General features: G+C 42.1%; 1 protein-coding gene across 5 annotated transcripts in view; it reads right to left on the bottom strand.

The window, feature by feature from the left end:
- The window catches only part of COBLL1 (cordon-bleu WH2 repeat protein like 1), a 483,290-nt gene that overhangs the window by 23,462 nt on the left and 447,469 nt on the right, over nucleotides 1-12,359 (bottom strand). For all 5 annotated transcript variants that reach the window (XM_069225250.1, XM_069225248.1, XM_069225246.1 and 2 more), the window contains one exon: nucleotides 9,244-10,667. In XM_069225250.1, coding sequence (XP_069081351.1) covers nucleotides 9,244-10,667 — 1,424 coding nt within the window. The remainder of the gene's footprint in view (nucleotides 1-9,243; nucleotides 10,668-12,359) is intronic.

Here is a 12,359-nt window from a genome sequence, read left to right on the forward strand (position 1 = left end):
GCTAATTCTCAGACATGGATGCCTCTTCTAACAGTGGACAAGAGATTCATAACATTAAAAGGGCAATAGAACAGGAAAAAGACGTGATATCTCCTGATATTGGTAGTGTTAAACCACAAATAGAGAAATCATAAGTGGCCTACCAAGATCAGGATACAGAAATATCCATCACTAGAGGGTCAAAGGCATTGGACATTCTTTTTATATGGTAAAAAAGGTTCTCTGGAGGGTGATGTTTTGGATGAAGTGTCCAAAAATGTTTTCACTGTAGTTAGCCAGTATAGGTCCTTACATCACTGACATTTGGTGTTATTACTAAATATCAGTGAAGTATTACTGTTCAACTAGAACCAAGAACATTCATTTTCTGATTTTGGGTAGCTTAGTCTGCTGCTCAGGCCCCAAGGTGAGAGGCAAATTCAAGGTCTTAAAAAAACAGCAAAAAGAAGATAATGATACTACAAAACCTATAGTTTTGGGAAAGATCTCTGCATCCCAGCTCTTATGTCACTTTTCAGACAGTCATCCCTTAAAGGTAATAACCACAATTCTTGGAACTCTGGCTTAAGCCTACGGGTGGGTTCAATTGGAACTCCCCTTTCTGGAATATTTTCGTAGATGTTTTGGTCACGATGAGAAAGGTCCATGGAAGGCCCAAGTATTACAATGCTCGTTGTGGTATGGAACATGTATAAGCAAGAAAATAATCATCTGTTACTGTGCATTCAGCACATGCATGGATGGTGTAGGCCTCGCTGGTCTCTTGTGACAAACTTAATGCTATGGTCTCACAATGGTTCACATGCCGGAACATCAGTTTACCAGGCCTAGATCTATACCCATGGCATGAGCCTTTTAACTTGACATATTCAAAACCATAGAGCTGACTCCCCAATTGTTTGTTGATTTTATAGTACATGATTTACATACTTACGGACAGGTCTGCAATCATTGACAAAATCTTTCACGGGGCATTTCAGCACTGCCTTCAAAATTTAGCACAGAAAGACGAGACCACACATTTTTATACCCAAGATGCTAAAACAATAAAGACCACTGCCTTAAAATGTTGTAGTCTAAAAAAACGTGACTGTGCAATTTAATGGACCATTTTCTGCAGTCTTGGAATGACCACTATAAAAAAGACTCCGTCTCATTCTTTACAGAAAAATGAGTCCTGATATAACTTTTAATTTGTCAGAGGTTTTTATTACGCTCTTTAAAACATGTTTCTAATCTATCATCCATATTAAGAGAATCAACCAACTTGTAAGATATTGGGTTGTTGCTTGGCTGGGGTTGGAACCCTGGTCAAGCAGCAACCACAATCCACCATAAATTAACCTGTGCTCAACAATCACCAAGTTAAAAAAACAGAGATATTTTAAATAAATAAAACAAGACCAAAATAACCAAAATCCATTCAGTAAAGCCATTGATATACATTTTTTTAAAAGTGAAAATAGGTCCAAAAAGCACAAAGAGCCAGCTGGACCAGGACAAAATCATGAGTTCAGGCCAACCATGACGGAGATCGGGCTGGCTAAAGTGACCCAGTTAGAACTGCTTAACAAAGTACCTTAAATCCTGGTTTGCAGAGCTTTACAAGGATCTGCGTTGAAGATGCATGGCACAATGGAAGATATGCGTTGGTTCTGAGGTGCGGAAAGGCTGCGACGAGAGCGGCTGTATCGTCATTGAAGACCCCGTCGACGAAGGCTTGTTTTGTGGTCTATCCCTGAGGATGCGTTGTCCTGTCTGCGTGATGCGTCGGTTCTGAGGAGCTGCATTGTCCAGCGGCATCGAGGAATATGAGGATCTATGCTGAGGATGCACTGAGCATTGGGGGTTCTGAAGAGGTTATGGGGGCAATGTGGACATTTGTAATATGTCCAGTCCATGCAGAAGAAGAGCTGCACCAGTTCTGCTTGGGGTTGGGCCTTGCAGCAGAAAAGATGCTTCCCACTAGATCCACAAAGGCTGGCAGAGCATCTTAGGCTCACTTCCAAGGGTCTAGGACTGGGGTGTCACCATTTGGCAGGGTATACACACAGATGACAGAGTCCAGGTGTAGGCAAAGGGTTACTGGAAGCCTGTTATGTCCCTCAGGCTTTAGACCAGGAGGCTAGCAACGAGGCCTTGGAGTCACTCTGGAGTTCTGGGTTCATGAGAAGCAGGTCCTGTCCTTCTCACGCAGGCAAGGGGGTAGTAGGCAGGTCAGCATAGCAGGACAGCAGTCCTTCGGAGCAGCAGTCTAGCAGAGTGGCAGTCCTTACAGCAGCACAGCAGTCCTTCTTCCTGGCAGAGTATACACATGTCCAGTAATGTACTGAAGAGTTGGGATTACCTATTTTGAAGTTGGCGAAGCTTCTAGAGGTCTCCACCTTCCTGAGGAATCAGGCATCTCCTTCCTCCATGTTCTGGGCCCAGCCTAGTGACAAGCCCTTAATGAGTGTGCCCAGGCAGAGCCTTTGTGATGTTAAAGTGTCGCAGATGACAGCCACTCCCTCTCATTAACTCAGAGTAGCTGTGAGGATTTGTGTATAATACATGATATGGCTGGGAGGCCTTCTTGTGCAGTACACTCACAAATACCATTTTGGGTCCAGTCAGATATGTTTACTTAACCTTAGGTTAGCCTTAAGCTCAACTCTGGGTAGCTGTGTCTGGGATCAGTAAGGCTTTGCGAATGAACAATGTGTAAAGCATTTAACAGCAGCAAACAAAAGAATCTAAAAGTCACACAACACAAAAGAAACAAGACACCAATTCTAAAAAAATAGATTAGACTTTCATGAATTCTTAGAGACTTTAAGCATCCAAATCCACAGGAGGGTTCTAAGGATACAGATCTTAGAAATAATAAATAACTTTTATGTCAACCACAAACAAGCAGCAAAACATCTGTGGTGGCTATCAATTTTGCCACTTGGGCAACCTCAGCTCGTGTCCCTGGAGCTGGTTCCAGGACATCAATCGACTGATCCTTTAAGTCACTGCTGGTGTTGGATGTCGGGAATCAACTTTTCCCGAGACAGTATACCGCAGACACAGTCCAATCTTTACTAGCCCAAAGTGCAGCAGGTGCAGTCCTTCCAGCATGCAGCCTTTCCTTGTCCAGGTCCAAGGGCAGCTAGGCAGTTCTTCATCTGTCCTCTCTCCGATTCAAGCATGATCTGAGGGTCAGGGTGGCAGGGGGTGACATATTTATTGCAGAATGTGACCTGAGGCACTCACTAGCCAATAGGCTACTGGGTCCCCTCCTACCTAGTGACAAAGGTCCTGTGATGTGTGACATCTGGCTATCCCAGGATGCCACATTCATGCCTCTTCTAAAAGGGCATATCCCTTCCTCAGTTGTCAGGAGCTTGGTAGCCAAACCCTTCCGACAAGTGGTCATCCTGGCAGAGGAGGTGACACCTCGCTGCTGCAGCATTGGCTTTGTTCCTGAGCCGGGGAGTCATTCACACTTCTCCCCAGGCACTTCGCTTTCTGTGTGTGTGCCTTTGGGAGGCTACTGGATGAGCAGGGCACAGAGTGGCAACTTTCTAAAAGTTACCTTTAAGAGTGACATTAATTTGGACCTGGCCATTAAGCTGCATTTAATGCCACGATTCATTTGATACCTTTCACAACCCAGTTTGGCAGTCCCACTCAAACGTTAGCCAGGTAGGATGCCACCCAATAACTCTGTGGAAGCCAAAGGGGCTACCAACTTTACTCACAGCAAAACAACAATTTGCAAGTGTTGCTGTTAAGACATATCCAAAAACAAATGTCTTACTTAACAAACTACAGCTCTCTGATAAAGGGCTGCATTGGCCTTCCTTAGGGGAGACTTATATATAACGTTAAGGGATAGGGTCACTGTGCCATTGGTTTGAATGGCAAAACTGAACTGGTAGTGAAAAACACTGTCCTTCTAGTCTGCAGTGGGAGGCTGTGAGACATATTGTACCTTGTCACATGAAGGGTGACAAACAGTGCTGCAGCCCTGAGTGAACACTCTGTCTTACGTGTCCTGGTTACCTTGTGTACAATATACTAGGGACTTGCAGGTAAGTCAGGCCTTGCCAACTGGGTGTATCCAATTCAACATGTACTTTGTATGTGGTTAAAACACTGGCACTGAGGTCTGGTTAACAGGCCTTAGTGCACGCCCAGAGTCGAAAAACCAGCAGCTTGCAGTCCAAATGGGGGCACAAAGTGGGGGAAACCTGGAAAAACCCTGTTTCCTTACAGTGGCCCATCCTGTCAACCCCTATCTTCTCTTTGTCTCGCTGTCTGGGACCAATACACAGAGATCAACTACCAGCTACATGTAGTCATGTGACCCAGGACCAGGTTGCAGGCACTAAAAAGTTAGGACAAGAAAATGCCAACTGTCTAAAAGTGGCATTTTTGGAATTGTGATTTAAAATCCAACTTTACCATTAAAGAGAGCTTTTAATTACAATTCTTTTGACATCAAACTCACCCTTTATACCTGATCCTAATTGGAAATTACAGCTTATTAGGGTTACCATTCTTTTTGGATTTGATTGCCTTTCAGCCACTGAGCATGGGATGAAAACCATCTAGTAAGGGAGATTATACAGGATTGTTTGAATCTGTATGGTTGGTCATGAATCAGTTGGTTGAAGTATATCAGGTATACCTTTGCTAAATTACGGAGGACTGCCCTGTTTGAGTCATCTGCCTCTATTTTGAAGGGTGGTATTCCTTGCATCCGGGAGAATTTTTGAGAAGAAAGCAATAGAGTTGAATAAACCTATGGTTTGTGGTCATTCTTGCTTGTGTTTGGACCCTACTATTGAGCCCTTTTTGTTATTCACTGCTAATGTTCACCGTTGTTTTCTCCTAACCTGGGCCCCTGTACTTGTGACAATTTTTCTTCATTAGATTTGTTGCAGTTCGTTTTGTTTTTTTCGCAGCCATTATGAGATACCACACACAGAATGTTTTTATTACCTGTTTTGTACAAGTAAGGCCCGCTCTTATGGTTTGACAGCTACTTCTAGATGTTTACACAATTTTTGGTTTTGCAAGTTTTTTTAGTTTTTTCTTTGAGATCGAGGAAATTGCTGTGGAGGAGGGGGTTCCTTTAGAGTATGTTTAACTGTTGTGTGCACAATACATTTCTTTATGATGATGACAGCATTTTATTCTGTCTTTGAATGTTTTTAGAAGGGTAAATTATTTTTTACTTGTTGCATTGCGTGATCACCTGTATATGTAATGTGAGATTGATTTTGGGTTTGTTTATGTTTGTAATGTTGGGATTATTTTATTGTGGTTTCTTTGTGTGTTGTATGTTTCTTACTGAACTTTTAGGATCTTGTACAGATCGAATTAAGTAATTTTGACTGATTGAATACAGCTTATTAAATCTAATAAGGTAGCTCCAATGTTATCCTATGAAAGAGGTAGGTCTTGCAGTGCTGAAAACTGAAATTTATTAGTTGTTCACTACCAGGACATGTAAATCTTGAAAGTACATGTCCAACTTTTTTTAATACACTGCACCTCCCTCTCTGGTCTGTCCAGCGCCTATTCTAGAGGTGACATATGTATTAAAAAGGAAGGTTTAAGCCTGGCAAAAGGTTTATTTTGCCAGGTCAGACTGGGAGTTTAAAACTGTAAACACAGGCTGCAATGGGAGGCCTGAGACATGTTTAACATTTTAGCAGTGGTTTATTAGGGGTAAAGTGGGCAGAGTCATAAGCCAACAAAACAGGTTTAGCACAATAATGGAAGTAGTGAAGGCAAAGCAAAAAGTCTGTGGATGACCCTGCAGAAAGGGCCAAGTCTAACAAAACTCATCAATATGTACTTGTTTGAACCTCACCTCTCCCTAAGAGAACAAAACCAGCAGGTAAATCCTTTGCCTGGATTGCCTTTGTGAAAACCAATAAGGGCGTAATACTGACATTTTCTGGTACACATGTTAGAGTTCTACACCCTTGCAAAAGACAGTCACCATAGTAGGAAAAAAATCTGGGCAGCATCATCAATGTTCCCATTGAAAAAAAAGCCTGGTGTTCTTTTGTGTTCCTCCACCTTTTGTTTTCAAAATCTAGGACTTTATAATAAGCTCCAACCCAAGAGTGGTATGACAGTATCTCCAAAAATCATGATCACAAGCTTAATCTAACCTCAGTTTTAGCTGGCTGATCTACAATTCAAGTTCTGGCTGGCTTTTTCGTTATGCTGTAAAGAACTGTCAGGGTTCCTTCCTAGGACTGATGGCATGGAAGACAAGAAGGCAGAATAATGGGAACAGTGCTGCCAAGATCACTCTGAGAGTCAGAGGAGAGAGCGATGCAAAAGGGAAGATCTATTCTAGGGAATAAGAGAGATAAGGCTCAGAAAAAACAGGCAGAAAGAACAGGCATACAAGAGGTAATGCGGCATCCAGAATAACTACCACCTCACGACGAACATATGTTATATATATATATATATATATATATATACACACACACACATACATACAAACGATATTAACAATAAAGGGAATGTGGGGAAAAGCACTCAGGAACTTCCTCACCCACAATTGCTGTTACGGATTCTGACTGCTAATACCTATATATTGGATATACATGCAAAGACAGGGTCTGTGGAGCTGACCCCTAAGGTGATGTTATAAAAGTAACTGAAAGACAATACTCACAGTGGACAAGAAATACCACCTAGGTTGGCAGGTGAGCCTACGGATCCTTGGGATCAAACAGGAACACGCAAGGCAGTAACAGCAAGGGTGTAGAGCTAAATACAACCACGATAGACAAGGAGCTAGCAAGGAGGAATGACTAATAGGAAAGAAGGGGAAAACAAGGGCACATTTGGCAGAACAAACATACAAGTAAACTTGAAGCAAACCAGCAGGAAAACAGTAAACTAGGAACTGGAGCAAAGAAATGGAAAGAAAGGCAAGGACTGGGAAAGGGAAAATATAGAAGGAGAGGCTTTCAGGGAGCACAAGAAGTGATGGTGCAGGAAACAAGGAAATACAGCAGGCAGATATAGCTCAACAAACAAGGAATAGCTGTGGCCCAGGAGTCAAAGAGCACTGCAGGGAGAGCTAGGTCAGGAACAAGGGGTAGCCAAGGCTCATGAGTCAAGGTAGCACTGCAGGGAGTGCTAATCCAGGAACAATGAATAACTACAGCTCAGGAACTGGAACAAGGAATAACTATAGTTCATGAACTCCGCAAATGAGAATAACAAAAGCTCAGGAAACACAGGGGGAATAACTAAGGCACTGGAACAGGAACAAGGAAGAACTATGGCTCAGTGCCTTCAGGAAACAAGGGTTGGTCGCACCAGAAAACAGCTACAATGACCAACACTGGGCTGAAGGAAACCGAGAATTAAAGGGCTCAGAGTAATCACATGCATCAGGTGTGAGCAGGCTAGCAGCAGCCAGCCACAGGTGTGATTAATTCCTCCACCCTTCCTTGGCCTGCAGGGAGCAAGGGATTATAGGTATTGGAGTTCCAAGCATGAGCAGACCGGCTTCCACAAAACCCGGTATGGATTGGGAATGGATGGTAATTTCCAAAGAAGGTCCAAATGGCATGAAGTCAAGATATGCATGTAGGGGAAGGTCCGGAAGCTTATTAGAGCATCCCACAACAGTCCCAAAATTCAGCCCCCTGGTGGAGGGCTTGAGAGCACAGGGAGCGAATCCCATCCTGACATACAGTCAGTGATCAAGAGTTTAGGCATCGCTCTATTGCACTCGGTGATAGCATCGCTCAGCAGAAAACACAATCCTTTCCACCCTGTCACCTCTTATTTCCTGAAATTACAAAATTAAGCTGTGGTGTTTTGCAAAGGCTGATTGTATCTCCCTTTGTATTTAATATGTGGAGTGTTTCCTGGCTAAAGTTCTATGCTAGGTAGGTGCCTATTTTTATGGGGACAACACCATCTCGTCTTCGGGTAATATTATTGGAAACACCCTGATATCAGCCACAGCACAGAAATCATGATAAAGTGTCTAAACATCACACAGATACCCACTGACTTCCTTAAGCTCAGTGTAACAAAAATAATATGTTACTTACCCTGTAAGAATCTGTTTGTGGCATGTAGTGCTGTAGATTCATATGTTTTGCATACTCCTGCCCTCTAGTGTTGAGTCCAGATATGTACAAGTTCTTCGAAGAAGTCTTTCGAGTCAAGAGGTAAAGTTACTCGTCCTCTTGGTGATAATGTGCACGGGTAGCAACTCCATTGTTAGATTATTTTTCCGCAGGCGGGTGAGAATGGAGTGAGTATGCATCAGTAAAGAGCAGTTCATGCATATGAAATTGTAAAAAAGAACTGCACTGGCCACAGGTGTCCGGGGAGGAGAATGTGAATATACAGCACTACATGCCATGAATGGATGCTTACAGGGTAAGTAACATATTCTGTTTGAGGCATATATGGCTGTAAATACACATGCTTTGCATAGACTATAAAGCAGTGCCCACATAAGCGGTGGCTAACCTGCTGCAGTTGTCTGGAGGAGTGTATGTAGCACTGCCTGTACTACATTAGCTTGTTGGTGTGCTAAAACAGCCACACAATAATGTTTAATGAAAGTAAGTGGTGTAGGCCATGAAGCTGCCTTCCAAATGACAGCTATTGGGATCTAGCCCAGAAAAGCCATAGAAGCCCCTAGTTTACGAGTAGGGTGTGCCCTAGGGGTTGCTGGTAAAGTCCTTTTATGAGACACTGCCTCATTTTAGGGGGGAGCCTGAAGCCCCCCTCTATCAGAGAATGGCTAAAGGGCAATGACCACCCCGCAGTAACATAGGAATTAGTATATAAAAACCAGGGCTGTACCCAAAAATATAATAGGATCTGGAGAAAATGGTGGGATGACTTCCATGGAGCGACTACCACCTTATAGTTGTTGGGCAAATGCTCACATCCCTGTTGTGTCATTGGTCCTAAACATACGTTTCACTCTTTTAAGGGCAATGTTTATTGTACTACTGCATTTGTATCCTAAGCTTGGCCATTTTTCTCCTGTGCTTTTCTTTGTCTTGTTGAAGAAAAGAATATAAAGTTTTTGAAAAATCATTCAACCATTGTTTAATAATCACATTGCAGTAACAGAGTCTTAAAATATGTGTGTATACATGTTCAATGAGAACTCATCTAAAATAAGAATGTCAGCCAAACATAATTTAGCAAGATATTTGAAAAATATTTTTTAACAAACAAATCGACTGAAATAGATCTCACCTGTTCCAGTGTTCTAGAGCTTTCCAGGATGCTTTCTGAAGAATAACTGGGTACTTCAGAAGGAGACGTTGCAGGGGACAATGCATTTGTAGAATCCTCTTTTAATGGCTGACTTGTAGTTGAGGTGTGTGTTTTACTGAAAGACTGAGATCTTTTGACTGCTGAGGACACAGCACGAGCAAATGGAGAAGGAGCAGTAGTCGAATACGATTTTGGAGCAGTGAAAGTCCTTAATCTTAGCAGTGGTTTTGACGGATTGCTGGAAAAGCTGAAAGGTTTTGGGGCTATTAGAGGGGGTTTGATTGTGATGTTTTCAGATTTGCTATTATGGTTGATGTCAGTTTTTGGTTGAATTAATTCCGAAGAAGAGTGAAGCATTCCATTTGGAGCAGCAACAATGGACTCGGGAGATAATGGAACATTTTGTTCAGTCTCCTTAACCAATGGCTCTTTTTGAATTGGACTGGTAGGGCTGGTGGCACTTTTAGCAACTGCAGAAGTTACATACTGACCAGAGACCCTTCTCTGTAACTGTGAGTAAAATGAATTTGTTCTTGCCTTGGGGAAAACATCATCTTGCTTTCCCTTTTTCTCTGGAGAAGCAACAGTCACATCTTTTTTAGATATAGGCAACACTGCTACATTGTTCGCCACTGCACGGGAGTCAGTTTGGCTGGCACTTGTACAAAGCTTAGATCGATAAGCAGCATTAGCATCATTGATATCACTAGCAGTGGGACCCTGCCCCTGTAAATATGGCATATTCGATTTTGCCGGGCTTTGAGGAGCTTCTAGAACTTGTGACTGTGCATCATATTCAAAATTGCTGTCACTTTGGCTTTCAAAGAATTTAAGTTTGTCCACTGATTTTTGTGGCACAATTGTGTAAGTGGTCATTCCGATTTTGGGTATATATTCTCTTGTAATTTCATTGGAAGGCTTAGGTTTAGGTTCAGTTGTTTGTCTATACAATCCATGAATTTTTGAAGGGGAATTATATGGACTTTGTGTGCCTTTTTCTTCATGTGTATGTCCATTGCTGTGTTCTTGTAAAGTAGAGACTTCATGCCCCTTACTTACTTTATTATTTAACATACACTTCAAGTTATCCTTTTCCTTTAAAATGTCTGAGGTAAATTCTTCAGGAGCAATTTGTCCATTATCATTGAGCTCATGACTAGCAGTCTGTATTGATGCATCTTGTGTTTTCACACCCGAAGTGCTTGTAGAATTTCCACTATTATTTTGATTTGTTATCAAGTGGGAATGTGCTTTCTGCATTCTAGAGTCAATATCATCATCTCTGCGATCATCTGGAGATCTAAAGTCTTCTGCAACACTTTTTACACTTAGCTCATTGCTTATACTTATATTGCCGTTTTCGCCTTCTTCAACAGTAGTATGTAGGTTATCTTCCGATATTGCTGAAAATAATTTGATAGAAAAATAATTCAGAAATCAAAGTACTCAGTAGCAGGAACACTTGTAAATGAAGTAGTCTTTAAGCATTATTCAAGACAACTTTTTCATTAGCTTCCATAAAAACGTCAATGGAAAATAGTAGATAGCTTTCAGACCCAACCTTTAAAGATCACCGTAAATATTTATCAATAACTACCTAAACTTTGTGTTGAAAAAAAAATTATTTGGACGCTACAGGACATCCATGCAGCACAAAGCTGAAAGGTTCACCAACTGTTCGGTGCACCTGTTGTGCATGACTAAAATGCATGCCTAGTGGCACTAGGGGTGAGGCACTATGCATAGTGCCGGAGTTAATTACTCTCAGCAAAAGCCTTAACCAACTACTGCGTATTTCATTGCACATCTTGAAGTACAGGTTCATACATATTATGGATGCTTAGTAAAGCATTTGTTTTTCGATTCAGACTCTCATTACGTGTGGCCCATACACATATATACACACACACCATTAAAAGGGTACTATGTTTACCAAAAATGACTACTACCGGGCACAGTAAAGACTGTACCCCTCAAATTTCAGCAGATAAAACCTGACAAAATTTAAAGATGGAAAAATGCTCGGTAATTCCAGAAGACATACAGATTTTGGTGCGGTAAGCATTCAAATCCATTTTATGCCCCATTCTGAGGATAAAACTTGTAAAAGATGAGAATCACCATACTAGATAATTTCTGTACACATTAGTGTCTGTTTTAATTGTGTGTGATAATTATAGCATCAAAGAGCAAGCCACTAGTAATGAGGGCCTAAGTTTCGTACTTAACATGCTCGGCAAGTTGCATGGAATAATTTAGAATCAGACTAAAGCTTTCATCCCATAATTCTATACTGGTATTCAACTGAAGCTTATTGAACATTTTGCTGCTGAAGCAGAGGCTTATGCCAAGCTGATTAGAGCTTTACATTCATTTAACGTGTCTACCTAAATTCTTAAAGCGCTAAATTGCGTAAACAATTACATCTAAGGCACTTGAGGCCTGATTTAGATCTTGGCAGTAACGTTCCCGTTGTCGACTTTTAGAATGAGAACCCATCCGCCGCCTTGATGCTCTGCCCGCTGTACTTAGATGTTGGTGGTCCCATAGACGAAAGCCTTGCTGCTAAGAAAAAAAAGTGGTGGTCCAGCCTCCACTTCTAAGTTGGTGGATTGGAGGGGGGAGGGAAGGGGTGAAAACTCACTTTTTCCCTCCTTCCACCTCTGCCTTCGACTGGACACAACTGGACAACATCTGCCATCACTGTTACCGACCCACAGAGAAAACACAAACCCCCCCACCCCCTTCATCGGATTCAAAGGTAGGGAATCTGCAGTGTTAAGTTATGTTGGGTGGGCATTGCACAGGAGGTCGGGACCACTGCAGGCATATGCATGTCACTGCCTTTGTTTAAAATCACTGTGACATGGAAATGTCGTGGAGACAATTGTGTCACACATGGCTGGGGACATACTGCACAACACGCATATCGCACACATGCACAACTGTCTTTATGGTGTCATCATTCATTGTCAAACTAATGTTGGCACCACAATGATGGTACACTCACATTGAACAATGGTGTCCATGTGGGCGCACTGCAAGGGACCGGTGCGGGTAGGTTTGTGCTATCTGTTGTGTATCTGAGTCAGTAC

Source organism: Pleurodeles waltl, chromosome 3_1 (genome assembly GCF_031143425.1).
Source record: "Pleurodeles waltl isolate 20211129_DDA chromosome 3_1, aPleWal1.hap1.20221129, whole genome shotgun sequence".
In the NCBI taxonomy this organism is placed as follows: Eukaryota; Metazoa; Chordata; class Amphibia; order Caudata; family Salamandridae; genus Pleurodeles; species Pleurodeles waltl.